Source organism: Spermophilus citellus (genome assembly GCF_964194105.1).
Source record: "Spermophilus citellus genome assembly, chromosome: 18".
Classification (NCBI taxonomy): domain Eukaryota; kingdom Metazoa; phylum Chordata; class Mammalia; order Rodentia; family Sciuridae; genus Spermophilus; species Spermophilus citellus.
The window spans coordinates 6,501,436-6,527,744 of NC_138200.1; the positions used below are offsets into that span (position 1 = coordinate 6,501,436).

The 26,309-nt window shown below is 54.3% G+C and overlaps 1 protein-coding gene across 4 annotated transcripts in view; it reads right to left on the reverse strand.

Annotated features, from left to right (window-relative positions):
• The window catches only part of MYH14 (myosin heavy chain 14), a 72,124-nt gene that overhangs the window by 27,682 nt on the left and 18,133 nt on the right, over window positions 1–26,309 (reverse strand). For all 4 annotated transcript variants that reach the window (XM_081275739.1, XM_081275738.1, XM_081275737.1 and 1 more), the window contains 16 exons: window positions 17,023–17,118; window positions 14,803–14,921; window positions 14,187–14,339; window positions 13,863–14,036; window positions 13,403–13,576; window positions 12,422–12,536; window positions 8,261–8,448; window positions 7,965–8,086; window positions 7,263–7,332; window positions 6,983–7,143; window positions 6,139–6,247; window positions 4,903–5,034; window positions 3,697–3,903; window positions 2,539–2,676; window positions 1,135–1,258; window positions 478–649 (listed from right to left, as the gene is read on the reverse strand). In XM_081275739.1, the coding sequence (XP_081131865.1) occupies window positions 478–649; window positions 1,135–1,258; window positions 2,539–2,676; window positions 3,697–3,903; window positions 4,903–5,034; window positions 6,139–6,247; window positions 6,983–7,143; window positions 7,263–7,332; window positions 7,965–8,086; window positions 8,261–8,448; window positions 12,422–12,536; window positions 13,403–13,576; window positions 13,863–14,036; window positions 14,187–14,339; window positions 14,803–14,921; window positions 17,023–17,118 (2,254 nt within the window). The remainder of the gene's footprint in view (window positions 1–477; window positions 650–1,134; window positions 1,259–2,538; window positions 2,677–3,696; window positions 3,904–4,902; window positions 5,035–6,138; window positions 6,248–6,982; window positions 7,144–7,262; window positions 7,333–7,964; window positions 8,087–8,260; window positions 8,449–12,421; window positions 12,537–13,402; window positions 13,577–13,862; window positions 14,037–14,186; window positions 14,340–14,802; window positions 14,922–17,022; window positions 17,119–26,309) is intronic.

Genomic DNA, 26,309 nt, shown 5'->3' on the forward strand with positions numbered 1-26,309 from the left:
TGATTCTAACACACAGTTTTCACATTTTAGCCTCTCTGAAATGGAGTCACACCCAGAATCGAAGGTGTCTTAGCCTGCGTGAAGCCCAGTGCAGAAAAACACTGGGAACCCCAGGAGCGCGTGTGGCATACAGCAGGCTCCAAACTCGCTCAGTTTCTGGGGCTGGCTTTGAACTCACAATCCTCCTGCCTCACTCAGCCTCCATAGCCACCAGGATTACAGGCGAGCCACACCGGGTAAATCACGCAGATTCTGAGCAGCTGGGCCCGGGGAGGCTGAGGGGGCGGAGCGTTGTGCGCCCAGCGCTGCAGGGTCCTTCCTCTTTTCCTTGCCCGGTGGCTTCGCACCCCTGCTATCTGCACTGGGCAGCAGGGACACTGCAGCTGGGAAGGGCTGGGGTCTGCCCACAGCCGGGAGAGCTCCCAGGGTCTGCACTGCGCCCCTGCTGCTGGCCCTGCCACGCCCATCCGCCCGCACCTGGCCAGCGCCGCCTGCAGCTCCTCCTCCTTGCGGCCCAGCTGGGCCCGCAGCTCCTCCACGCGCTGCTGCTGCTCCACCATCTGCTCCTGCAGCTCGGAGCTCTCCCCGTCCAGCCGCCGCTTCAGCTTCTCCAGCTCCTGGCGGCCCTTCTCCTCCTTCCGCAGGCGGTCTGCAAGCGGGAGGTGGGGTCATGCACGGGGCTCCAGACCCAGGTGGCCATGGATCAAGCCTCCCCAGACGCCACCTCCTCCTCCCAGGCTCCCGGATCTCAGGGACCAATTTCTCCAGACCCCAGCCGACCCCGGGCTCTGAGTTCTCACTCCCGCCTCTGGAGCCCAGCCTCCTCCCTATGCTGTTTCCTTTCCTTTCCGATTGAAAGATTGAAAGCGAGCAGCGAGGGGCAGAGGGACAACATGGCGAGGTAGACAGGGACCAGTCAGGTGGAGAGAGTGGGAGCAGCCAACCCCCCAGGGAGGGAGCGAGAGTAGGATCTGAGATGCTTAGGAACGTGCGCCCTGGGACGCCCTCCTGTCCTGGGCCTGCTTTCCCACACTTAACTGATGTGACCGCTGGGCGCACAGCGCAGGAGGCTTGCCTGAGGTCCCCTTAGAGCAAGCGCGGCCCTCAGTCCCCCATTACGTGCATGGCGCTCACCCTCCATGTCTGCAATTGTGGCCTCATATTTGAGTCGCAGCTTGTTGAGGCTCTTGACCTTCTCCTCCTCCTCGGCCGCCTGGGAGGAGAACTCGGCCAGGCGCTCTTCCAGCAGCCGCCGCTCCTGAGGGGTAGCAGAGGCCAGGGGGTCAGGAGCGGGGCCAGCCACACAGGTCCTCACCAGTGGCTTCTCCCATGCTCACCTGCGTCTGGAGCGTCACCTTCCTGGTCGCCCTCCTCTCACCCCTGCCTCCTTTGCCCTATTCCCTGGCGCCTCTGGGCTCTTCCCCTCCCCCCCTGTTAGCTGCAGGACACTGACTGTTAGTTCCACTCAGGGACACTGAGGCTGCTCCAGCATCGCTAACATGAACACCATGGCCACCGGCACCCAGTCGGCTGCACCCGCGTGTGAGTTCGGGATTCTTGCACTACTCAAAGGATGGTTGTGGACCCGCATGCCTGGGAGGGCATGCAGAGCCTGGGGCCTCCAAACCAGCTGGACCAGGATCTGCATTCAATGAGCTCCTCCCCGATTCCTGTGCACATTGGAGTTTGAGGACCTTGGACTGGGGAGTGCTCTCCAAACCCTGAGTGGTTTTGGAAATGCATGCAATGGGCTAGCACTGTCCTTCAGGACAAGGGGATGCCCAGGGTGGAGCTCTTGCCCGGCACTAGGATCCGGGTTCCATCCCCAGCACACGGAAAAGGTAGTAGAATGGAATAGAAAGGGTCAGAGCTGGCTCGGTGGTCCCCACACTGTCTTCCTGTCACACTACTCTACACCTCCACCCTGGAGCTGTTGCTCTGCACAGTCCATGGGATGTAACTACCAGCCCCATCCAGACTGGGTTTGGCCATGTGACTTGTTCTAGCCAAAGAGGTGGTGAATGCAGTGCAGGTGGGAGGTTAGAGGTGCTGTGAGGTCTGGTCTGACCTGGCCTCGTCCTTCTCCCTTGAGAAGAGAGAGCCCAGGCTGCTGCTGGCCCCTGGCGCACCCCAGCCTGAGGCTGAGCCCAGCCGGCCCAATTTCCGCAGCATTTTTGTTTCTGTTGTTGCGATGGGATTGAATCCAGGGCGCTTAGCCACGGAGCCACATCCCCAGCCCTGTATAGTTTTATTTTGAGACAGGATCTCGATAAGTTGTTTAGGGCCTTGCTAAATTGCTGAGGCTGGCTTTGAACTTGCAGTCCTCCTGCTTCAGCCTCCCACATCACTGGGATTACAGGCGTGCGCCACCATGACCGGCTGAGAGATGGTTTAAGGTGTAGGAGAAGCACTTTTCTCTACGGCTGTTTGGGTTTTGCTTATGGGTGTCCAGAGCTTGTTCTAGCACCTGGACCCCAATTCTTCATCCCTGTCACCTGGCAGACACCCCTACTCCACCCCCAGCTCCCAAGGCCCCACCTTGCTCAGCTTGGCATTCTGATCCTCCAAGAGCAGCAGGTCCTCCTCAAACTTCTTCAGCTTCGCCTCTGTCGTCACCTTCTCCAGCTGCAGCTTCTGCCGAGCCCCCTCCTCCGCCTCCAGGTGGGTCTCTAGTTCCTGAAGGGAGAAGGGAGTGGGCAGGGCGTCCCGCAGACCTCTGGGGCTTGTGGTGCAGACAGGTCCACGCTCTGGGCAGCGCCAAATCCTCACTGCCCTTCCCACTTCCTTCACTGGTTCATAAGCGCATCTAAGGCCTGGGGAGCCCCAGGGGCTGCCCAAAGCCCTGGGAGGGATAATGGAAATCACATTCCCCTGAATGCACTGGGGGATGCAGATGGAGGCCGGTAAGCATAATAAAGACACAAATCACGAAGACGGGTACTGACCACTCTGCTCCCTGGCCATCTCCCCTCCTGAGCAGGGGACCCGGCACTTGCAGCCTAACCCTGAGAGGATGTGTCAGTTCCCTGCCAAGAAATGATTCTAGGGAGCTGTATTTATGACTCATGAGCTGCTGTCAATCTGGTCTGTCCCTGCAATCCTTCAGGTACCCTGAGTTCAGTGTCCCCAAACTCTAGGGCACCGCCCCTCCCCCACCAAGGAGTTGAAGAGGAGGCCATTAAAATGCCACACAGCTCTTGAAAAGTGGCCCTTGTGGCTGGGGAACCAAATTTTCGACTTTGTTTATTTGAAACTTAAGACCAGACACTATGAAAACTCTTAAGTGTGTCTGGAACAAGCTGGGTTTGTGAATCTACTTTTTTAAACTGTAGATTTGAAATGTAAGTATAGATCAAATGTTTCCAATGAAAACACAGCGTCCAAGTTGAGCCAGGCCTTGAGTGTGAAACACTAAATCTTGACGGGGAGCCATGGAAGTGAAGCTGCCTGTGAACGCCGCAGCAGGAGGCAGACAGAGCCAGGAGATGGAGAGAGGCGGAGTGTTGAGGATATCACTTGAGTGCCTGGACCCAGCCATACCTGAAGCTTACATGTTTTAGGGTCTCCCCTAAAAAAGTCATTTTGAGCTGCCTTTTTTCTGTAAATTCATGGCAAAAGAAACATGATATATAGAAGCAGAGGCGGTTGGGGTAGACAAGAGGGGTCCAGGGAGGTGGCGGGCAGTCGAGGCCAGACCTGGATGTGCTGCTGCAGCCTCTTCTTCTCGGTCTGCAGTTGCCGGCTGCACTCCTCCTCCTCTCCCACACGGGCCTCCAGCTCCGACACCACCAGCTCCAGCTCCTGCTTTCGGGCTGCCAGCCGCCCCCGCGTCTCCTCGGCCTCCGCACACAGTTCTGCCTCCGCTCGCAACTGCTCGGCCAGGCGGGTTCGCTCCTCCTCCAGCTGGGGAGCAGGGAGAGGTCAGCGGTCAGCAGGCAGGGCTCCCAAGGTGGCCCTTCGTGGAGCGCCATGACCTTCCTGTTACCTAACTTGCTTTGGGGGCAGGAGTGGGTGGGAGGCGCCTCCTCAGGTTCCTCTCTCAGAAAGACCTTCACATCACCAGGGAGGCCGCGCACCTCCCTCTCACCTCCCACCAGTCCCCAGCTCTGTCCCTCCTGTCCTAGACTCTGCCCTGGCCCCTCCTCCCTGTGCCCACAGCCTCGCAGGCTCAGATCTCATCCTCTCTGTCCTGGATTTTTTCTCTCCAGCCCTTCCTCAGGACTCCTGGCCAGTCCCTCCCCTTTCAGTATGTACTCCAGCTAACCCAGCAGAGCTTTTCCACTTCGCCTTTCATTTAATACAACTAACTATGACAGCGACCCAACCAAAATAATTCAGAAAAAGTCAACAGAGCTTGGTGCGGTGGCGCACGCCTGCAATCCCAGCGGCTCTGGAGGCTGAGGCAGGAGGATCTAGAGTTCAAAACTCAGCCTCAGCAACTTAGCGAGGCCCTAAGCAACTCAGCGAGACCCTGTCTCTAGAGATAAAATACAAAAGAGGGCTGGGGATGTGGCTCGGTGGGTAAGTGCTCGGTGGCTTAATGCTTGGGACCAAAATAAAATCAACAGAAAACTACCCCAGAAGCATTTTAGATAGGAAACATGCGGGAAACAGTTTAGAACTCCACCACCTTACTGTCCTCCCATCCCACCTCTGCGGACCCTGCGACCCCAATCTGACCCCAGACTGCAGTTCCGCCCTCAGGGTGCGGCTCAGCCGCGCTGCACAGCCGCAGTCCACCCTGCTGTGCCCCACAGTTCTCCTTGCAGCCCTGCCCTGCACTGGGGCTGGAGCAGAAGCTCCGCCCTTCACATCTGGCCGCCCAGTCCTCCTTTCCTGTGGCACTGCCCGATCGCTCTCTTGACCACGCCCCGGTGGCCCCGCCCACCACCCGCCCCTCACCTGTGCGACTCGGCCCTGGAGCTCCCCTACTTCCCGGGCGCTCTGTTGCTGCAGCTCTTGCACTTTCTGCAGCTCCTGGGCCCGCGCCTGCAGCACCTCGTCCTGCCGTGTCACCTGCAGCAGTGGCTTCACCTAGAGAGAGGGGAGGGGTGATGGAATGGCGGCTCCCATGGTGGGAGGCCGCTTGGAGGCCCAGGGGCTAAGCATTTCTGGTGCTGTGGGAAGCCCCCACCTGCTTCCTCGTCCATCTAACGGCCCCTACTTCACAAGGTGCTCTGATTATCCTCTTGTAGGCCGCACGCGGTGGCGCACCCCTGTAATCCCGGTAACTCGGGAGACTGAGTCAGGAGCCTTGCAACTTAGCAAGGCCCTAAGCGTCTCAGTGAGACCCTGTCTCTAATAAAATACAAAAGGGGGCTGGGGATGTGGCTCAGTGGCTGAGTGCCCCTGGGTTCAATTCCTGGTACAAAAATAAATAAAGAAATAAGTTACCCCTTCTAAAGGGTGTAAAACGTTGACAGGGACATAGCAAGCCCCACTAAGTGCATTAACACATTTGTCTTCCCCCTGAAGTCATCCTCTGTGGCCTGTGGCCCCTGCTCCTCTGTGCAGTGTCCTAAACCCAAAGTCCAGAGTGGGAGATGCACTTTACTTTGCCTGATGTAGGTGGGAAGGACAGGTGCGGGGTCTGCACCCGGTAACTGCAACCAGAGTCTCACCAAACTGCTCCAGCCTTGCTAAGTGGGATGCACTCTGGCAATTTTGGTTCTCTTGTTTTCTATTCAGTTTTACACAACTCTGCTTGATATCTTCCCACTGGACCTGATTAAAATCTCATTGAAAACCCTAAACAACAAGCTCAGGTGGGCTCCTTCTGCCCTGGATCCAGCTGTAACTGCAGCTTCCCTGTATCTTTTAACCATGTTGGCTTGAGTCAGATTTTCTTGTCACTTGCTACTTAAAAAATCCTGGGTAGGGCTGGGGTTGTGGCTCAGTGGCACAGCACTTGCCTAGCATGTGTGAGGCACTGGGTTCAATCCTCAGCATCATATATAAATAAAAAACAAATAAAGGCATTCTGTTCATGCACAATTACAAAAAAAAAAAAAAAACTGGTTAACAAAGCTTGCACGGATTCTACAGATACAGAAATCTGAGGCTTGAATGGAGGAAGTCACTGTCCAGGTAGACACTGTCATCCGGCCGCTCAGCCCCCCACCCTCCAGCTGCCCTCACCTTGATGAAGAGCCGCCACCACTGCCAGTGCCTCAGCTTGAGGTAGGCCGCACAGTTCCTCTGCATCACCCTCAGGGCGCTCTGCTGCTGCTGGCGCCTCTGGAAGGCCCTGGGCGGGGATAGGCGATGGAGAGTCCCTTTAGCAAGGGGCTGGAGCTCCTTCCGCCTGCCCGCCCATTCCTAAATGCCCAGGGTGTGCGGCCTGTTCTGCTGTAGGTGGGTCTCGTTAGTCCTCCTGTCCTCAGCTCTCTCTGCCTGGCCCCCAGCCCCAGTCCCTGTTCAGGTGACATCCTCCTGACTTAGCCCCTCCCCCACCTCTTCCCCCCTCCCATCCCCCACTCTCTCCCCTGTGTCCACCCCAGCAGGCCCTCAGAGGGATCTTCCTCCTTCCAGAGCTGGCCCTCCCTGATCCCAGCCCTCCCTGGCTCCCCAGCGCCCCTCAGCCTGGTGTTTGGGATTCCCTCTTCTGCTATGCTCTGCATTCTCTGAGCCACCTTTAAGGGGGCAGGAGGCACCCCCAAACTTCCTGCATCCTAACACATGCCAGGCCCCGCACCAAGGGCCTTTACCTCAGGCTTTCTCTGCTTCAAACCTGAGAGTCCTGCATCCTGGGAAATCAAGACCCATGCAAACCCAGGAGGCTGGGCCACTGCGCTGTCTTCACTGTCTTCAACAGCACTTGGCCACGGGACCAAGAAGCCAGGGCACAACTCCCTGGAGTCCTTCCACCTTTGTGTCCACCCCCGCCACACACACATACACACACACACTTAGGGTCATCTGGTCAACCTCTCCCTGACCTGCCCTCAGCCAACAGGTTCCTGAGGAATGGCAAGACCCCCACCTGCGAGCCAGGTATCCCCGGGCAGCAGCCTGGAAGGATACGATGATGTCGGTGACCTTCAGGTCCCGTTCCTCTTCCAGCTGGGCCAGAACCCCTGCCCGGAAGAAGATCTTGCTCTGTCCCACACGGTAGAGGTTGGGGTCCAATTCTAGGGCCTGGATCTGTGAGGGATGGAGGGGTCAATGGGGGGGAGAAGAGGGGGAGGATCAGGAGGTGGGGGAGGGGAGGGCCCCTATGTGGGCAAGTGTGTGGGCACAGCTCCCTGCTGCTGCACACTCACCATCTTCTCACAGGCCTGCTTCCCATCCATAAAGCCCTTGGGAATGGCGTTGGGCGTCAGGATCTCATACCTGTGGTGGGCAGGGAGGGCAGAGGAACAGCGTTCTAGCCGCAGAGACTAGATTTCCTAAACTGGCCAGGAAAGCAGTTTTGCAAAATACCCCACTGCTAATTTTTTTTTTCATATTGATCACATGTTAAAATACTTTGGATGCACCGGGTTAGGTAAGAGTGTTAAAGCCAGTCTTGCCTGGTGCTTTTACTTTTTAAAACGTGGCTACTAGAATGTTTCCAGGGCTCCATGCAGCGCTTCTGTGTTTAAGGGGTGACACGCTTTCTGTGGCTTGGGGTAGCACACTTTTTGTTACCCTTGCTTATCAGACTCTGAGAGTGTCCGCTCCAGCCTGTTCCGCTTCCGTGTTAAAGCGCAGGCTGCGACACGCTGGGGTGAGTTCAGTCATGATTCAGGGTTCCTGGTCCCAACAGAGGCACGGCATGCCCAGGTCCCTAAGCGTTCCGCGTGCTTTGTATGGAGGGCAACTGAGTAGGTACTGTCCTCCCAATTCACGGAGGAGGACACCAGGGACTCAGTGTGTCCCTGTCCCCAACAGCCCCACTTCAGAACTAGCTTTGAGGGTACTGAAGCTGCGGGGTCTCCCACACCTGCGCGCCACTCAGCCCCGCCACGGGCCGGCCCGCTCACCGCTGCCGGAACTCCTGGAAGAGGATGCGGTTGGGGAAGCCCTGGCGGCAGATGCGGATGCCCTCCAGGACGCCATTGCAGCGCAGCTGGTCCAGCACCAGTCGCGGCTCCAGCTTCCCGGCCTGCGGAGAGGGAGAGGACACGCGGGGTCGGCGGCGGCCACAAGGGGGCGCCACGCGCCGAGCAGAACCAGCGGGCGGCGGATCGAAAACGGATCCCATGTGGGTGCGGCCAAGGACCGGCCAGGCCTTTACCCGCGCTGGGGCCGTCCTGCCTCCCTGCGCGGGCGTACTCACCCTCTTCTCGTGGTTGGGGACGATGCAGCGAACAAAGCTGGGGTTGGTGTTGCTGAGCGTGGCCATGAGGCGGCTCAGGGATTCCTTGTAGAGCTGTCCCACCGTCCGGAACATGCCGCGGCGGGGGCGGCCGCCAGGAGGGCCGTCCCCGAGGCTGCTCACCTGTTCCAGCCCCACGATGCCCTCCACTGTGGGCGGCGGAAACAGAGAGGGGGAGTCCGGTCAGCTAGAAGGAGCTGCGCTTATGGGACTTATGGGCCCTGGAACTTTATCATTTCATATCATCATAAATGCCCAGAGCACACAGCCCGGGAGGTGGCTCTTGTCAGCCCCATTGGATAGAAGGGCAGATTGAGGGACCAGAGACTGTGCACAAGGTCCCACGGCTCAGAAGATTCAGTGTGCACCCTCTCCAGCTCCCCGGGATCTCAGATCCCTCTTCTCAAGGATGAGATACTTCCTTCATCAGACACGCGGAGTCTGACGATGGGCCTGAGGATGCCCCTCACCTACGACTTGTAGAGACTCTACTCTCCCTGGTTGTGCTCAGAGCAGTTCACACACAACTGCGTGTAAGCCTAGGGTCATTCCCATTTTACGGAGGAGGAAACTGAAGCCCAGAGAGGGAAACAGGGAGAGCAACCCCAGTGCAACTGCAGGAGCACGGAACAGTGACACCTTGAAAATGTGATAAAGCCAGTTGTCACGTGTGACCTCTGAACAGGGCACAGTGCTTCCCTCTAAGCTCCTTTTCTAGAAAGCCTCGATTTCACAGTAACCTGTGCCCTCTGTTGCCACTTGGCGGGGCCACTTCAGCTAGTAACATAAACCCCACACACCTTCCTTCTGTGTCATCTCACATTCTGTGCACGGAATCAGGCCGGGTTCTCAGAAACCTGCAGCCGGGCAGCATCTGATGTCCTGTGAAACTCAACCCACCTAAAGGCCATCAGTGGTCAACTGGATAATCCAGCCTTAGGGCAGGGCCTGGAGTGTGACTTGTTCCTCCCTGGGTTCAACTCTCCCCTACTCTCAAGCTTTCAGTTATTTTCAAAACAATAATTATCAAGTGCTTAGAGCATAGGGAAGAAGTAAGGTTCTGTGTTCAAATCCCAGCTCTGCCACTTAGCGGCTGTGTGACTTTGGGCAAGTTACTTAACCTTTTTCTGTGTTTCAGTTTCCTCATTTGCATAATGGGGGTAACAGTCCTAACATCCTCCTCACTGGGTTGTGAGGAGGATTCTGGGTGTCGATCATAATAGAGCTCCATATCATGAACAGCACATAGTAAAAAAGCATTCAAGAAACACAACTAAATGAACAAATTAAAAATTAAAAACAAAAACCCACAGCTTTACCATGCTGGTCTGTACTTTCCTTGAGGGTCAGTTAGACACTGGAAACTGCAGAAGGGGCCGGCACGGGGGGAGGGGGAGGGAGAGACCTCCAGCAGAGAGGAGAGGGGCTGGATGATGCTCAAACCAGGTCCCCAGCCCAACAGTCCACCCTCCCTGTCCAGCAGCCTCACCCGTCGATGCACAGGGACACCCACCCTCTGGCAGAGGAGTGTCCGAGCCGCGCCTCCCTGCAGATCCTGGGGGTGACGGGGGGAAGGAGCCAAGGAAGGAGAGCTGCTGGAAGCCCCCGTGTTCTGGGGAGTGAGGACAGATGAGAGGGAGGGGAGATGGCAGAGAGATGGCAGAGAGATGCATGGAGGGAGAGAGATGGCATGAAGAAAGAGAGGAGAGGTCGTTAGTCAAGAGCACAGAGGGAGCAGGGGGAAGCCTGAATGTTGGCCATGAGATTTTCAAGTCCTGTTCACCTTATATCTACCCACTTAGGGCACTGGTGTTGGCTGACAGGATGAATGTCCTATGGGCCTTGAGCACAAGGGGAAAACTCTCTCTTCCTAGAGGCTGCGTCTGTCTGTTTTTAATAGGGATCCCTGTCAGGAGTTGCCCTGGATGCAGATGCCTTTAAGTCCCGATGCACTGGCTTCTGATCAATTATTGCCTGCAGTCTGGCAGGGCCATGGCAGGTCCCAGGAACTTGGGCGTTACCCCAGCTCAGATGACAATGTGGCTCCAGGTGTAGGCGTCACCCATGGGGATGAGCTACCCTCACCTGTTCCTTTGTAATCCTACCTTTGCCCTTTTTGGGATAGAATGTTCCATGGAACCTGCCCTTGTGTGTCCCCTATATAAGAATAAAGAATTCTGGTGGCTATTTCTCTTTCCACAGACTCCTAAGGTCGCAGAGCCATCTCCTTACCATTATTGAAAAGGTTCTTCTGTGTGTTTTTGTGCTTTGTAATTTTCTTAAATTACTGGCATAGTCAGATTTTGTGATCCCAGCATTAGGTCGCCAGCTAGGCTAGATGGCGATATATCTCCTATTTCCCCAGGCTTCCAGGAAGCTCAAGAACTAACTTGATGCTCCCAGCACACTTGTTAGTTCAGCCGCTCAGAAGACAGCTTATCTCATCTACCTTTCCCCTGGCTGCCAGGATGCAGTCTGCCCAATTCATGATCAAGGCTGCTACAGTAGACATGAATAACCCAAAATGGCCCCAATTCCATCCCCTCCCTCACTTTGAATCCTTTGCCTGTGATGTCTAACGCTTTGAATCTGGACTGGCCTCATGAGTGCCTTTGTTTAGGAGAGCTTGGAGGAAGTGCGACTATACCAGCTCCCAACCTGGATTCAGGAAGCTTCACAGCCTCCACTTTCTCTCATGAGCCAGGCACACATTGGATGTGAAAAATGTGGGCTCACTGGAAGATTTGTGTATCCATGAGGATATTCTTTTAAACAGGTGTTTTAAAGAATAGCAGGGAAGATTTTTCAGAGATGATTTTCATAGCAGAATCTGAATATCAAATGCTGCTTTTCACTCTCTGGTGTAAACACAAAAAATCAAATTCCTCTTGATGACATCAGCTCACAAGATCAAGGCATTTTGTGCTCTTTTTTCTAGAAGCAACTCACCTATTTTGTTTTCTTGCCTAATTGCATGGGCTGGTACTTCTACAGCTACACTCTCCAGATCAGTAAAAGGTTATGGCAAATTCACAAATTCAAAATCAAAATGCTGGTTCTGCCAGTTTATAAAATCATTTCTCAAACCTGCCCTCAAGATGAGGGCAGCAGACAAAACATCTGGTGAAGGTCAGGATCCTGCTATGAAGGCACCTGACATTGCTGCTGATGCCCCCAAGCACATGGATGGCCAAACTCTTTCCTTGTTGGAGCAGGAAAACCCTGGCAAACCATACCTCAGCCTGTGGTTCCTCTCCTCCTCAGGGGCTGGGAGGGGACTTTGTAATCAAGTGAAGAAAGCAAAGACCCAAAGCCAATGAGCATAAGAATCCTCTTCTAGGTTCTCTTGTGGTTGTTAATCCCTTTTTAGTAGAATCTCCTAATTTATTTTAGGGAACATTTGTCTACAAGTATTCCTACATATGTTTATACATAGATCTACAAATAAGTTTCCCTTTTCCATTAGAATATCCATATGCAACTTGCTCTCCATATCTGCAGGTTCTGTATTCATGGACTCAACAAATAGTGGATTGAAAATATTCAGAGAAAACCTCTTGCATCCATACTCAATATTTACCACTTGTTTTTTTGGGGGGGCATCATTATTCTCTAAAGAATACAGTGTAATAGTTATTTATATCATTTATAATATATCAGGTATCATAACTAACCTAGAGATGATTTTAAGTATATAGAAAGGTGTGTGTAGGTTGTATGCAACTAATACTCCATAGTATACAAAGGACTTGGACATTCACAGACTTTGGTACTTGAAAGGAATGCTGAAACCAAGTCCTAGTGAACTGAGGGATGACTGTACCTATTTCTTTTCTGGTCTGATTGCATAGGCTAGTATTGCTAAAAACAATGATTGACAGCAGGCCAATCAATAGTAGACATCAATGTGTTGCTTCTGATGAAGGGAGTGTTTCATCCTTGAATGGGATGCTGGTTGAAGATATCAAGCAAATGATACTTCTATCCGCCACTAACTGGAAACACTACCTGTGAGCCCTGGGCTCTGGGTCTGAGCAGAGAGCTCATCAAAATGGCCACACTGTGAGCAGGGAGAGGGATGTGCAGGCACCTAGGGACAGGCCCTGGGAAGGTGGTCCTCACCGTCCTTCCAGATCTCTGCCGTGAGCCGGTCAGTGCTCTGGTGAAGCAAGGCTGCGACATTGTCGTTCAGTGGGTCCATGTTCTTCATCAGCCACTCGTTGGCCTTGTAGTCCACCTGATGGAGCCAGAGAGAGACCATGTGTCTTGGGCTCACCAGCTCCCGGGGCAGCTGAGCCCCAGGCAGCTCCCAGGGACCAGAGCGTGGCCGCCACCTGGTGTCCGCAGTGGGAACAACATCCCCTGCCCTATCCGCCTGTGCTCTGTGCCTGGAGGCACAACCCACCTTCTGATGTCCTCTCTTGGCTGCTTCCGGCCCCTCCTCACTAAGACCACAGACCACATCCAGCCTGCAGCCTCTTTCTATGAAAGTTTTACTGGATACAGTGTTCTTTTGAGTTAGCAGTGGCTTCTTTCATGCTACAACAAAATTGTGTCGCTGTGACAGAGGCCATCGACCCACAAGGCTGACACTATTGCTGTCTGGCCCTTTACAGAAAACGTCAGCGGTCCATTCTGATGGAGGAGTATTCTCGTGGAGGCCTCCTGGTCTTCCTCTTCAGGTAGCTGCCCCTGTTAAAGTTCCTGCCAGCCTTACATCCTCACAGCCTGTACTCTATCCCTCCCAATAAGGAAGTTCGTGAGGACAGAAACCATACTTGACGTATGTCTCCAGCTATGCTCAGCACAGAGCAGGGCACACAAAAGGCCTTTGCACATGTTTGCTGAATGACTGAAAAATGCACACCCTCTAAACTCCTACCCATTTCTCAAAACCCTGCAAATATCCCTCCTGGAGGAAGTTTTTTTCTGACTTCATTGGAGTCCTGGCTCCTGCCTGGGCTCTCCTGACCCCTGTTTGTCTGTGACTAGAAATCAAGGGCCCTGCATTCCCTCTGCGTCCTCCCCATCCCTGCAGCTAAGTAGAGACCCCCTGATCCCCACTCCTGCCCACTTGTCCCAAGGCCATCCCCAGCCCCCTACCTTGCCTGCATAGTGCAGGACACTGAAGTCAGCCTGATCCCGCAGGTGCCTCGGGCGCTGGAACTTGGGGTGGCTTCCCTGCTCCTGGGCTACCTTCTCCACAAATGACTTGTCTGTGGCCTTGGGGAACCAGCACTCCTCATCCAGCAGGGCCAGGAGTCCGGGAGGGTTGGCCTGACCATGGACAAGAGGGGAGAGTAAGACAGATCCCCAAATATTGGCCACTTAGGTTGCTGCTGATTTTTAGGTCCTATAAGCAACACCTGGGCCTAGAACTAGATGTGAGGACAATAGTTAGATTCGTTCATGAACCCAGTGACAAGGCCCTGTGGCAGGGCATTCGGGTCCCTACTGCCTCCTGGTGGCAGGGCTCTAAGAAGCACCAATGGGGGCGCCAAAGCCCCCGGAGCCCCGAGGCCAGGGCTGGTGGGTGCAGAGGGCATCGGCCGGCGCAGCTCACCGGGCGCTCGATGAGGTCGATGCAGGGCTGCAGGTCGAGGCCAAAGTCGAGGAAGGTCCAGGGGATGCCCTCGCGCTGGTACTCCTCCTGCTCCAGCACGAACATGGTGTGGTTGAAGAGCTGCTGCAGCTTCTCGTTGGTGTAGTTGATGCACAGCTGCTCGAAGGAGTTGAGCTGCGGGGAACGGCACAGGGGTGAGCAGCACAGGGGTGGGCCTGAGAGGGACTGTTGCCCAGCCAGAGAGGGACAGGGGTGTGGCAGAGACCCCCGAGGGAAGTGGCAGCGGTGGAGTCTGGCAGTCCCGTCCCAGCCCAAGCAACAGACCTGGAAGATCTCAAAGCCCGCGATGTCCAGGATTCCCAGGAACGAGGCGCCCTGGCGGGGGCTGCGGTCCAGGGCGCGGTTGAGGCGCAGCACCAGCCAGCGGAAGAGGCGCTCGTAGGTGGCCTTGGCCAGGGCCTCCAGCGCAAAGTCGGCCTGCGATGGACGGGGATGCAGCACCGTGAGGCCCCAGCCTGTCCCCGGCCATGGAGGAGACTGTGGTTGGGCCCTGAGTCCTGGCCCCTCGAGCTTCACCCCCAGCTTCTTGGTTACGAACGTCACCAAGAACAGCCCTCCATGAAGGAAGCCCCACTGCTGCCAGCGATGGGGCCAAGCGCTCCCAGCAGGCCAGCTCACCAGTCTGGCCATGCCTCAAGTCAATTTCCATGTCGGGGTTAAGAGCTGGACTCCGGAGCCAGATAAACTGGGCTGGAATCCCTGCTCTAACATTTAAAGGCCGTGTGACTTCAGACATGAAAATAAACCTCTCCGTGCCTCAGTTCCTTCATATGAAAATTGGGTACTAACAGAAAAACCCCAGCTAACAGTGGAACCGGGTCCGAATCACTTCCAAACTCTGTCTTCCCCAGCTGGGGCCTCAATGCCAGGCCCCGCCTACCTGTTCCTTGCTCTGGGCCTTTTGCACATAATCTCGGCCAACTTTGATGCGGGGTGTGAGCAGGGCACGGGAGAAGTCGGTCACTCCCAGTCCCAGGAGGCGGCAGAGCTTCTGTGCAGCTGAAAAGAAAGGAGGAAGGCAGACCCATCAGTACCAAGAGGGGGCTGCAGCGGCGAGGGGGCGGGGTAGAGAGCCGGGGCTTCTCCGTGGGGTGTTTTCAGTCCTAAGTGTGATGTTCCGGTCCAATCACGGTAGGAGCTAGAGAATTAATAACCAGACAAAATGACCCAGGACGTGAGCAAAGACTACGCTGCTCATCACACCCTTGTTCCTAACGGAGGCCAGCGAACAGCCTAGAGTTCGGGGACTGCGGGAAAAGAAGGAGCAGGATGGGATCCTTTGACGTTGGCAGAAACACAACCTAATTCTAAATCAATCCTTTTCAAGCCAGGTGGGGTGGTGCATACTGGTGATCCCAGAGGCTCAGGAGGCTGAGGCAGGAGGACTGCAAGCTTGAAGCCAGCCTCAGCAACTTAGCTAAATCCTGTCTCAAAGTAAAAAATAAAAAGGGTTGGGGATGTGGCTCAGTGGCAGAGCACCCCTGGGTTCAATCCCCAGTACTGCCAAAAGAAATAGTAATAAAACATAAGTCCTTTTGATTTTTAAATGTGTTTTACCAAGAAAATAATGGGGGGGGCATTATATTGGGAAATAGTTTATGAACTTGAATAAAATGTGCAATACTTTGCAATTTTCATTTAATTCTAAAATGTCTTAAAAGAATCATGCAAAGTCCATCTTATTTTTACAGGTAAAAATTGCAGGGAGAAATGCATGGACAGCACAATGCGGGGCAGGAGAAGGGCGAGATTGTGCCGGAAGGGAGTTTCACGTTTCTGGGTTAAACCCATAATAAAGAAATGTCCTCAAGCCTCTGTCACTTCCATCATGGGGAACAGTTACTACAAATGCTCAGCCTCAGCATTAAAGATAAACGCCGGAAGGAAATAGCATCAAAATGTCATTGGTCATTACATCTGAGAGGTGAGGACAGGAGGATTTAAATTTCTCCTTTGGTGTGGGCATGTGACTGCAGTTTCTAATCCTTTTTTTCTTTCTTTCTTTCAAGATGCTGGGCATGGAACTCAGGGCCTGGAATGCTAAGCCCTAGCTCTACCCTGAGCCATGCCCCAGCCCAGCATTCTGATTCTGCTGGGTCTCTGTGCATTCCACATGTGGAGTTTCAGAGCTAAAGGACGGGACTCAAAACAGCACGTGGTTAGCAGGCCGTGGGGCACTATGCAGCCGTCAACAGAGTGTTGTTCATGGGTTCCCAGCCTTGTGGGCCCTGTGGCATCTGCTAAAAAAGCCCACAGAGTGCTTCTCTGATTTATATTTGCAAATGCAGAAATCAAAATTGCACAGATTTCAAAGGGGACCAATGACAGAGACGTACAGCTCCACCGGTGGACCCCAGATTAAGAAATCTCTGTCTAGTTAACAACCTCAAAAGTTGCCCTCAATGCACTAAGAGGAAAAAGCAGGTTTCAAGATAGTTTGTGAGGTCTGGTCCCAATTTCATAAAGCAAAAATGTGCATGTGCATGGCACCTTTGCTGGGTTCCCGACTCAGCCCTAGGGTTGAGATAGGGTTGCCTGTCCCACAGCCCACAGCCTGCTGGGGTCGCCCCGCTGCCTCAGATGCTCTGGGCTGTGCAGCTTTTGAAAATGAGCCCATAGGATTTTATAACCAGGGCAGAAGGCTCTTCTGATCTCTAGGGGGAGCCATGTGAAATATGACCATATTTCTGTGACAATCTACATCCACACTAGTACAGATACACAGCAAAGCCCAGAGAGCAGTCATTTCTCAGAGATATGGTTACAGGCATTTTCTCTCTGTCTCAACGGGTTTTCTCCTTCCATCCTGTATTAGTATGTAATAATTCAGAAGCATAGATATTTTCATTTTGGTTAAAAAAAGGAATATTGACTATAATTGTGCTTCTGAAAAGGAAAAAAAATAAGGCATATAAGCAGAGGGCGCCCTGCTGCTGGGCTCGTGGAAAGGCTCAGCGGAACTCAAGCTTTTTCGAATGACGGGAAGAGCGCGGGATGTGACTTGGGCAGGCCTCTGCCAGGGACAGGGAGTCAGAGTAGCCCTGGGCGGGAGGCTGGGGAGGGGGCCCCACCCCGTGGGCAGGGCTCGCGGGGGCAGTACCTGTGTTGTCGGGCATGGTGGCTTGGTCTGTGTTCCGCTCCGACTTGAGAACCACGTTGCCGAACTGGAGCACGGCGGACACCGTGCGCAGCATAGCTGGGGGCGACAAAGCCAGATGTCACCGGCCACTAGTCACCGGACCACTAGCGCAGCGCGGATCAGCCCCTTGAAAATTAAACTTGACAACCCTAAGGCGAAGCATGCCACCACCCCTCGACTAAAAACCTGTCTGGACCTGGACAGGCCTTTAAAAACGAGACCGGATCAACACAGGCCGCTGATGTGAGCTGGGGTTGCTTCACCAGCACTCGGGGGGTTTTGCTTGGCCCTTGGTCTGTCCCACAAGTGGAAATGAATGAGGACGGTCCACTGACTGAAAATCCAAAGGTTTCTAAACCACTGACTGAAAATCCAAGGTAAGATCAACCTATCAATGGAGAAATGGGAGAAAACAAAGTACCCTGGATTCTTGAGACTGGCGCTAGTCCCGGTCTACGGTCACCGTGGGCCCTGAATCCGCGGATGAGAATATGAACCGAGGCTTCGGTGGAAACGCCAGGTCTGGCTCTTGTGAGCTCTGTTCATTACGTTCTCACCAACTGATCAATAAGTCACCTCGTGTTTCGTGCGTTTCTTAGAGACACCTTATTGATATAGTACTCTGCAGACCTGTGCACCCTGAGCTCCTGGCGGCACACTCCTGTGAGGTTCACCAGACTCAGGGTGAGGCTCATCGCAGCCTTCGGGCTCTTAGAACGCTAGATGGCACTTCAACACTTGCTCAGGCGACATTTTTAGACAGTGAAATCACCAACAAAAAAGCAGAAACACGTGAAAACGTTCTACTAAATATACCACGAAAGGGAAACGGTTTACAGAATGAGAGACCAAGCAAGACTGTGGGCCGCACCTCTCTGGAATTGACTGTTCTCTGGCACAAATTTTGCCCTGTTGTACACCGACAGCAAGTGCCCACAGAAACAGCAGAAGTACTGATTTGGGGCTTATAAATAAATCTACTGAACAGGTGGATTTGTAAATGCAGCCTAACGAGGAGGGTTGTACTGGCTTCTCCGTGCAGTTTTAGGTGGCCTGTGAGTAGAGGGTCCTGCAGTCTCCTGGGGGAGGGGTTGAAGGTGGCAGGAGTGTCCCAGGTATCCAAACATTCATTATTATCCAGTCCCAAACATCCTGCATCACAAAGAACTGTTCCCACCCTAGATGACTTCTAAATGTCCCATGGGACATTTGAGTGCATGAAATAATGGTTTGTGATTTTCTGAGATTCTAATTCGCAACTGTTTTGCAGATGAACACAAAAGTATTCTGGGTTTTTAAAATAACAGATTTTCCAGGAGGGCAGCCCCTTTTGCAATCCCAGGGAAGCCTGTGCTTGGCTGCGGGCGTTATCAAGATGTGGCTGCCCTTCCAGAACCTCCCCAATCCTTCAACAGCGGAGGCAGGGAGTCGCCTGGGCAGGCTGTCTGCACCTGTGGCTTTCATGGAAACGCCAGGATCAACGCTGGCAGGAAGCTGCCTCATCTGTTTACTCGGTGAAGTCATGCAGGTGGGGGCTGACTTCATCTGCACCAAGTCCAAGAGCAAGAGAAACAGCTCCTCGCTGTCAGCAGGCGGCAGGGGGGTGCAGTTAGGGTGTGTTGGGGGTGTGAGGGGACACGAGGGGCCTTTGAGATGCTGTCAATACAGGATGCTCCCTTGTGAAGGTCCTGGGGGCTGCATGCTTGGGACCCACGTGTGCTTTTTCATGTCGCACCCAGCACCAGGTTGACTTGGAAGAGGAGCGTGTGGGCTGAGGGAGGGGGCTGGCGTGCCTTCTGGGACATTCCTGCCAAAACCACAAACTGGCATCTAACCCCGTGGAGACCGACCCAGAGTGAGACCAAACCACCAGTCTCCTCTTCAGAAGTGCCAGGGTCACGAGTGATAAGGAACAGGCCCAGACTAAAGGGCTCGACTCAGAGGTGTGATCTTGAAGGTGACGTGGAATCCTGGACGAGGCGTGAACGTGAATTCTAAAAAACAGAAGGTCTTGGTAAAGCCCGTGGGGCACTTGGTGAAGTCTGAAGGGTGTGTAACAAATGTTAGCTTCTGTGTCTCCAGGGAAACCCTAATTCCTTGTGGAAACGACCTTCCTTACTTCCCATCTACCCCCAAACCTGCCCTCTGTATTCAGTAAGCACTCTATAAGTGTTTTCACAAATGAACTTCCACTGGCCTGTTGGGGGGGAAGAGTTCTTTCTGCAGTGCCCCTGCTTCTGGCGTCAGGGTCTGTGGCACCGGGTTCCCAGCCCTCCAGCCCCTCCAGCCCACCACCTTGATCCTGCTCTACCAGCCGGGCAGCCTTCTCCCAGCTCCACCAACACACTCACTCCTGCCCCTGGGCCTTTGCTTAGACAGCTGCCGCCAGGCAGATGCCATCCCTGTACCATCTGCATCTGGTTATTTCTGCCCAAGCACAGGACTTAGCCAAGCATTGCCTCCTGGGGGGCCAGATGCCGACACCTCTCCACCCTTTGGCAGGTCCAATTTTAACTCATTTGGGTCCCTCGATGCTCCTGCTAGTCTGAACACCCCACAGGGCAGGGCTCCGTCTGTCTGGGCCCGTTAGTTTTCTCCTGCAGATTTCTGGCAAAGTCCACCTTGAGCCTAACGAATCAATAGATTAACGATATACAGCAGAGAGCTGGCCAAATGGGGCTCACTGTTGACCAGCGGAGTTCGCCAGGTGGCTGTGGAAATCTGGGTGGCGTCCTGGGCCTCAGTTTCCCCCATTGGGCAGTGTCCTATAGCTGCCCTCTCAGAGATGGGGGCTGAGTGGACAGGGACAGGTGAGTTCCCAGGAATGCTAACAGGGCCTCCTCCCATCCTGCCCCAGGCCCTGGTCTCTCCTGGGCTGAGGTATTTGGAGAACACAGGCCAGCAGGTGGAGTAGCCCTGCGGCAGGGACAGGCCAGCAGGCACCTGGATGCACAGGAGGAGGGACAGGATGAGGCAGCCCTGCTACCTCACGAGGGACTCCCAGGGCCACTTCCGAGGGAAACCGCCTATGAGGGGAGACGAGGGGGAATGCTGGGGCCAGGCAGGGGCAGGGCATAAGCTCTGGTCTCAGCCAGCCTGGGGACAGAGAGGACAGGCCTTGTGTCCTCCTGTGTGCAACAGGCATGTGCTCAGTGGCCAGCCCTGCAATCTGGGGTCTGTCGCCATTTCCACTTCACAGATGAGAAAACTGAGTCCTCCAGGGGACACCACTGGGCAGGGGCACAGGTGGCGAGGACGGAGCTGTCTCCAGCTCCATGCTGTTCCACCTGAAGACTAACAGCAGGGTCGGGGGAGGGTGGGTGTGAGTCTCAGGTATGTCCCCAGTGCCTGGAATCATGCCCAGCAAAAGAAGGTGCATGGGGATGTCTGGAACAATCGGAGTCCCCAAATCCAAAGGACTCAGGAGACTGTTATAGTCCTGCTCTCAGATGAGGAAAATGAGGCTCGGAAAAATGAGATACTGAGGGGCTGGGGCTGGGGCTCAGTGGTAGAGCGCCCGCCTCGCACGTGTGAGGCCCTGGGTTCGATCCTCAGCACCACATAAAAATAAATGCATTGTGTTCATCTACAACTAAGAAATATTAAAAAAAAATGGTTTTAAAAAATAAGAAACTGACAATATTTGCCCTTCAAAGTAAGGAGGGGAGCTGAGACTTGGAGTCCATGCCCTTGACCCCTATATGATGGGCAGCCCCTTCCCTCATCTGGGCCTTGATCCTCTAGGCTGTAAAATGGGGGTGCACCCCGGAGACTACCGTGAGCATCACCATCACACCTAGGAAGGGCCACAGGCAGGAGCAGCAGAGGGACGTGACACGGCCACTCCACCTCGGGCTCCCTGGGGTCAGAGTGGCAGGCTGGTCTGAGGCCTCCTCCCCCAGCAGGCCCAGCACAGGATGCGGCTCCTGGGGAGGTCCAGGCAGTGTGTGTGGAAGGAATCAATCACAAGTCAATCAATATGCAAATAGATGAGGGCATGAGCACAGATCGACAGGTCGGCAGGAGACAGACACTGCCCTGGGCCAGCGGGTGTCCTCTGGCCCATGTGGTGGCTCCTGAGCCTGGGACGCCCCTATTGTAGCCCTGAGGCCCCTGGATAGAGACTCCCTCTCTCTAAATCTGTCTCCTCTGCAGACTGGGACCCTCTGAGTTGAGGCCTGCCTTAGACTCACATTCCTGCCCAGTACTGCCAAGGCCCATTCTGAGCCGGGGAAACCTGTTTCTCAATGTGCGTCCCACAGAATGCCAACCTTGAGGAAGAGTTCCACAGTCATGACTGCTGAATATTCCAGCTTCCTGTCACCTCCCAGGGTTGCAGGGTACAGGTTCAAAAAGCTCTCAAGGGAAGCTGTTGAACCCTGCACATCCCAAAATTTAGGTGAGCCAGAAAACCTGTGTATGTCCCTAGAGCAAGGCCTGTCAACACCCCAGGAGCTTCCTGTGGGAACCGCTGACTGGGTGGTTATAACTATCAGTGCAACATCACTCAGAACACAGAACAAAGTTCCCTTAAGGAAGAGTCACAGCCACACTCCACCTTTCCCTGGATTCTCTGGTGAAGCAGCTGCAGGTCCAGCCCCGTGTGCACGTGGGCTATTTAACTTCTTTATATGAGAACTTTCTAGAAGATTCTGTGACCCCTCAGGCCCCCAAAGCCCAGGTTCTACAGATCCACAGGTCGGCCATCCTTGCCCCCATCTCCTCCTTCTGGCTAGTTATGATTGTTTTTGCAGGAATACATTAAAGCAAACCCCAGAGAGGGTATCACTTCACCCCTAGTGATAACTCTTCTCGGAATGCATCTCAAAAGATCAATAAGGACATGCCCTCAACCCAGACCCGTCCCCCATCACCTGTCCCATCTCGCCTGATGAACTCCTGAACATCAGCTAGGACCCGTCCTGACTCAGGTTTCTCTGGTGGCCTTGAAAATGGCCTGTGAGGTCAGCTCAGGAATCTGTGTTTTTGTCAAGTGCCTGGGCAAAGGTGATGCCCTGAGGACGGGGTGGTCAGCTCTCACTGAGGACTTCAGAGCTTCTGATCACACACAAGCCCTGGCAGGGGGACCATGGGGGCTGGTGACATTGAGCCTGGCTCACATGAGAGGCTGCCATGCCTCCCTGTGTCCCAAGCACAATCTCTGGGCCTGGCACACTTGGTGCTGAGGACTGGCAGGGAAAGACAGCACCTGATGTGGGGTGGAGGAGGCCCTGCCTCAACTGGCCCCAAATGCTTTCCGCCTGGACGGCCTAGGGGTGACACTGAGGTATCCATCTGCTTCTCGGCAAACGGATCATGGCCTGACTTTGGATTCTTCCACAACTCTGTCCCCTCCTCTTGAATTAAGGTGAGCCCTGGAGCAGGCACCCACTGCCCTGACCCTCCGTCTCCTCTTCTGTCAGAAGCAGCATCTATCAAAAGCTGATTGGCTGCACTCCTCTCAAGGGAAGCACGAAATAAAACTGTAGCATGGCTCTATCCACCGGCTACACTGGCCAAAGCCAAATGGCTTCCCACCATGGTTGCTGGCAGGGATGGGGGACAACAGGCGCTCCTGGGGTAACTGGAAACTAGCACCATCTTATGGATGGCAGCACAGTAGCTCCCTACAGTAAAAACAAGTTGGGAGGTGGGCAGGGCGGTGACAGGATAGGCCACAACTGCTGGAGCGGTGACGGGTTCCTTCCACCCTGCTTGTACACCTGTCTGACACTTTCCACAGTAAAGAGATGAAGTCTGAACTAATCTGCAAAAAGGGGGACTGAAGCATGCCGTGTGCTACAGCGCGGACCCTTGAACACACCACGCTGCATGAGGGAAGCCAGACAAGGACCCAAGTGGCACCATCTCACTGACATGAGGGCTCCGAGTGGGCAAATCCACAGAGGCAGGAAGCAGGTCTGTGGTTGGTGGGACCAGGGCAGGAACCTGGGGTGTTGGCAAAGCGGTGTGAAAGGTCTTCTCAGCTGCTGAAAATGTTCCAGAATGATCACAGTAACAGCACACAAGGCTGTGACTGTACTAAAGCCACCAAGTTGTACCCTTTAAAGAAATAAATGGTATGATAAATTGTATCTGAAATAAAGTTATCAGAATTTTTTAAGCTGCCAGATGCAGTGGCGCAGACTTAGGATCCCAGCAACTTGGGAGGCCGAGGCAGGATCACAGACAGGTTCAAGGCCAGCCTCAGCAACTTATCCAGAATAAAAAGCAGACAAGGACTCGGTGGTAGAGCACCCCGGGTTCAATCCCCAATGCTTCCAAAAAGAAAAATTAAGCTAGATACAAACAAAACCTTCCCTGTCCCCTTGGATTCCACACTTCACCTCTCAGAACTGGCCCTACAGATGTGCTCACGGGGACCACACAGACCTCCTCGGCAAGGCTGTGCTCCATCCGGTTTTGTCTTTGTAACTCTAACAGTGACAGAAAGGAAACGCCGTGCAGTGTTAAGTTAGGGAAAGGTCTGAGGTCCACTTCTTGCAGAATCACGCCCCCATACACAGGTGGAGCCTCTGCCACCGGTACCACGACCAGACCACAACCAGACCAAGACGACACCAAGAAGACCAGACCATGACCAGACCAAGACCAGACCAAGACCAAGACCAAGACCAAGACCACACCAAGACCACACCAAGACCAAGACCAGACCAAGACCAGACCAAGACCAGACCAAGACCAGACCAAGACCAAGACCAAGACCAAGACCAGACCAAGACCAGACCAAGACCAAGACCACACCAAGACCACACCAAGACCACACCAAGACCACACTAAGACCACACCAAGACCAAGACCAGACCAAGACCAGACCAAGACCAGACCAAGACCAAGACCAGACCAAGACCAGACCAAGACTAAGACCAAGACCAGACCAAGACCAGACCAAGACCAGACCAAGACTAAGACCAGACCAAGACCAGACCAAGACTAAGACCACACCAAGACCACACCAAGACCACACCAAGACCAAGACCAAGACCAAGACCAGACCAAGACCAGACCAAGACCAAGACCAGACCAAGACCAGACCAAGACCAGACCAAGACCAAGACCAGACCAAGACCAAGACCAAGACCAAGACCAAGACCAAGACCAAGACCAGACCAAGACCAGACCAAGACCACACCAAGACCAAGACCACACCAAGACCACACCAAGACCAAGACCACACCAAGACCAGACCAAGACCACACCAAGACCAGACCAAGACCAAGACCAGACCAAGATCAGACCAAGACCAGACCAAGACCAGACCAAGACCAAGACCAGACCAAGAAGACCAGACCAGACCAAGACCACACCAAGACCAAGACCAGACCAAGACCACACCAAGACCACACCAAGACCACACCAAGACCAAGACCAGACCAAGACCACACCAAGACCACACCAAGACCAGACCAAGACCAGACCAAGACCAGACCAAGACCAAGACCACACCAAGACCAGACCAAGACCAAGACCAGACCAAGACCAAGACCACACCAAGAAGACCAGACCAAGACCAAGACCAAGACCACACTAAGACCAGACCAAGACCAGACCAAGACCACACCAAGACCAGATCAAGACCACACCAAGACCAGACCAAGACCAGACCAAGACCAAGACCAGACCAAGACCAAGACCACACCAAGAAGACCAGACCAAGACCAAGACCAAGACCAGACCAAGACCACACCAAGACCAAGACCAGACCAAGACCAAGACCAGACCAGACCAAGACCAGACCAAGAAGACCAGATCAGACCAAGCTGGGCCAGCTGCCAGGCGGCCGTGCCAGGTGCTAACCTGTAGTGCCTGCCTCTGAAAGTCCTGGGGACCTGGTGGGAGGCCAGGGAGCCAGGCACCCTCCTAGAACAACCAGCTTTGAAGTGCAGTAGACGACAGCATCGTGTTTTTATCAGCAGCACGGCCAACGCCAGCCTGGGGCGGAGAGCGCCTCCCTACTGAAAGAGAGCGAAGCGGCCGAAGCGGCCCGCATCTGCGCATTCAGCCAGACTCGGATCAAACATGAGAAAATGTGTCACCTGTACTGAACATGTAAAGACTCTCCCCATCAGTTAACCCTAAGTGACACAATGTGACAACTATCTGCATAGCATTTTCTTTGATATTAGGTATTGCAAGTCATTTGGAGATGATTCAAAGCATGTGGGCGGGGACTATGGGTTGTATAAAAACACTGTGCCACTTTATGTGAGGGTCCCGGGCATCCCGTGGGAGAGCTGGAACGCCGTGGACACGGGGGTACAACTGTCACGTCTTCTTATGTGTCTGAAGCACTTCTGAAGGAGACAGGTGGGAAACTAGGGCCAGGGCTGGAAGGACACTTGGATTTCTCAGTTGACCTTTAGCCCCATTCTGGCCATGTCTCTTGAAGGCACAGATTACTCCAAAATTTTTGCTTTGGAAATGCAGAAATCAGAGCTGCTGGCTGTGCTCACTGCACTGCAGGGGGTGGCAGGAGGGGTCAGCCAGGACCTGCAGGATGGGGCTGGGGCTGGACATGTCTGCCAGCTGCCCAGCTGCTGGGACAGGCCTGCTGGGGCCTTACACAACCTGGAAACTCTGGCGGGGCGGGGGAGGGCTGTGTCAATATGACCAAAGAGGCCGAGCTGTTCCGCCTGGGTAGAGGGCCAAGCGGCACTCCAAACCTCCTGTTGCCACCCCGAGCAACAACAGCTCCTTCCTACAGTGCCAGGGACCAGAGGAGAATCTTCCTCCCCAGCACTGCTAAAGACTCAGCGTTCAGCCGACACAAGACCTTAGGCCACCTTGAAAACACTGGAGTCCATCTCCCTACCTGGGACCATGGGTCGACAGGGTCCACACCCCCAAACACACAAAAGATGTGTGGAAGCCCAACCCCAGGTCCTCAGAACTGACCTTTATGGAAATAAGGTCACTGAGATGTACTGAGTTAAGAGGAGGTTGCGGGGTGACCCCCGTCCTTTGAAGGGGGATCTTGGACACACACACACCCGGAGAACCCCACATGAACACGACGGCAGAGATGGACGGATGGGGTGAGGGTTCCACAGGCCAAGGAAAACCCGAGATTGCCAGTGGCTGCCAGAAGCCAGCCAGGGCAGGGCAGAGGCAGAAAACGGAACCAATCTGCCTGGGGACCCCCGGGTCCCAGACGTCTGGGAACAGCGAGAGCCTCGATTTCTGTGTCACAGCAGTTGAAGCAGACAAACACACAACATGCAGAGCCA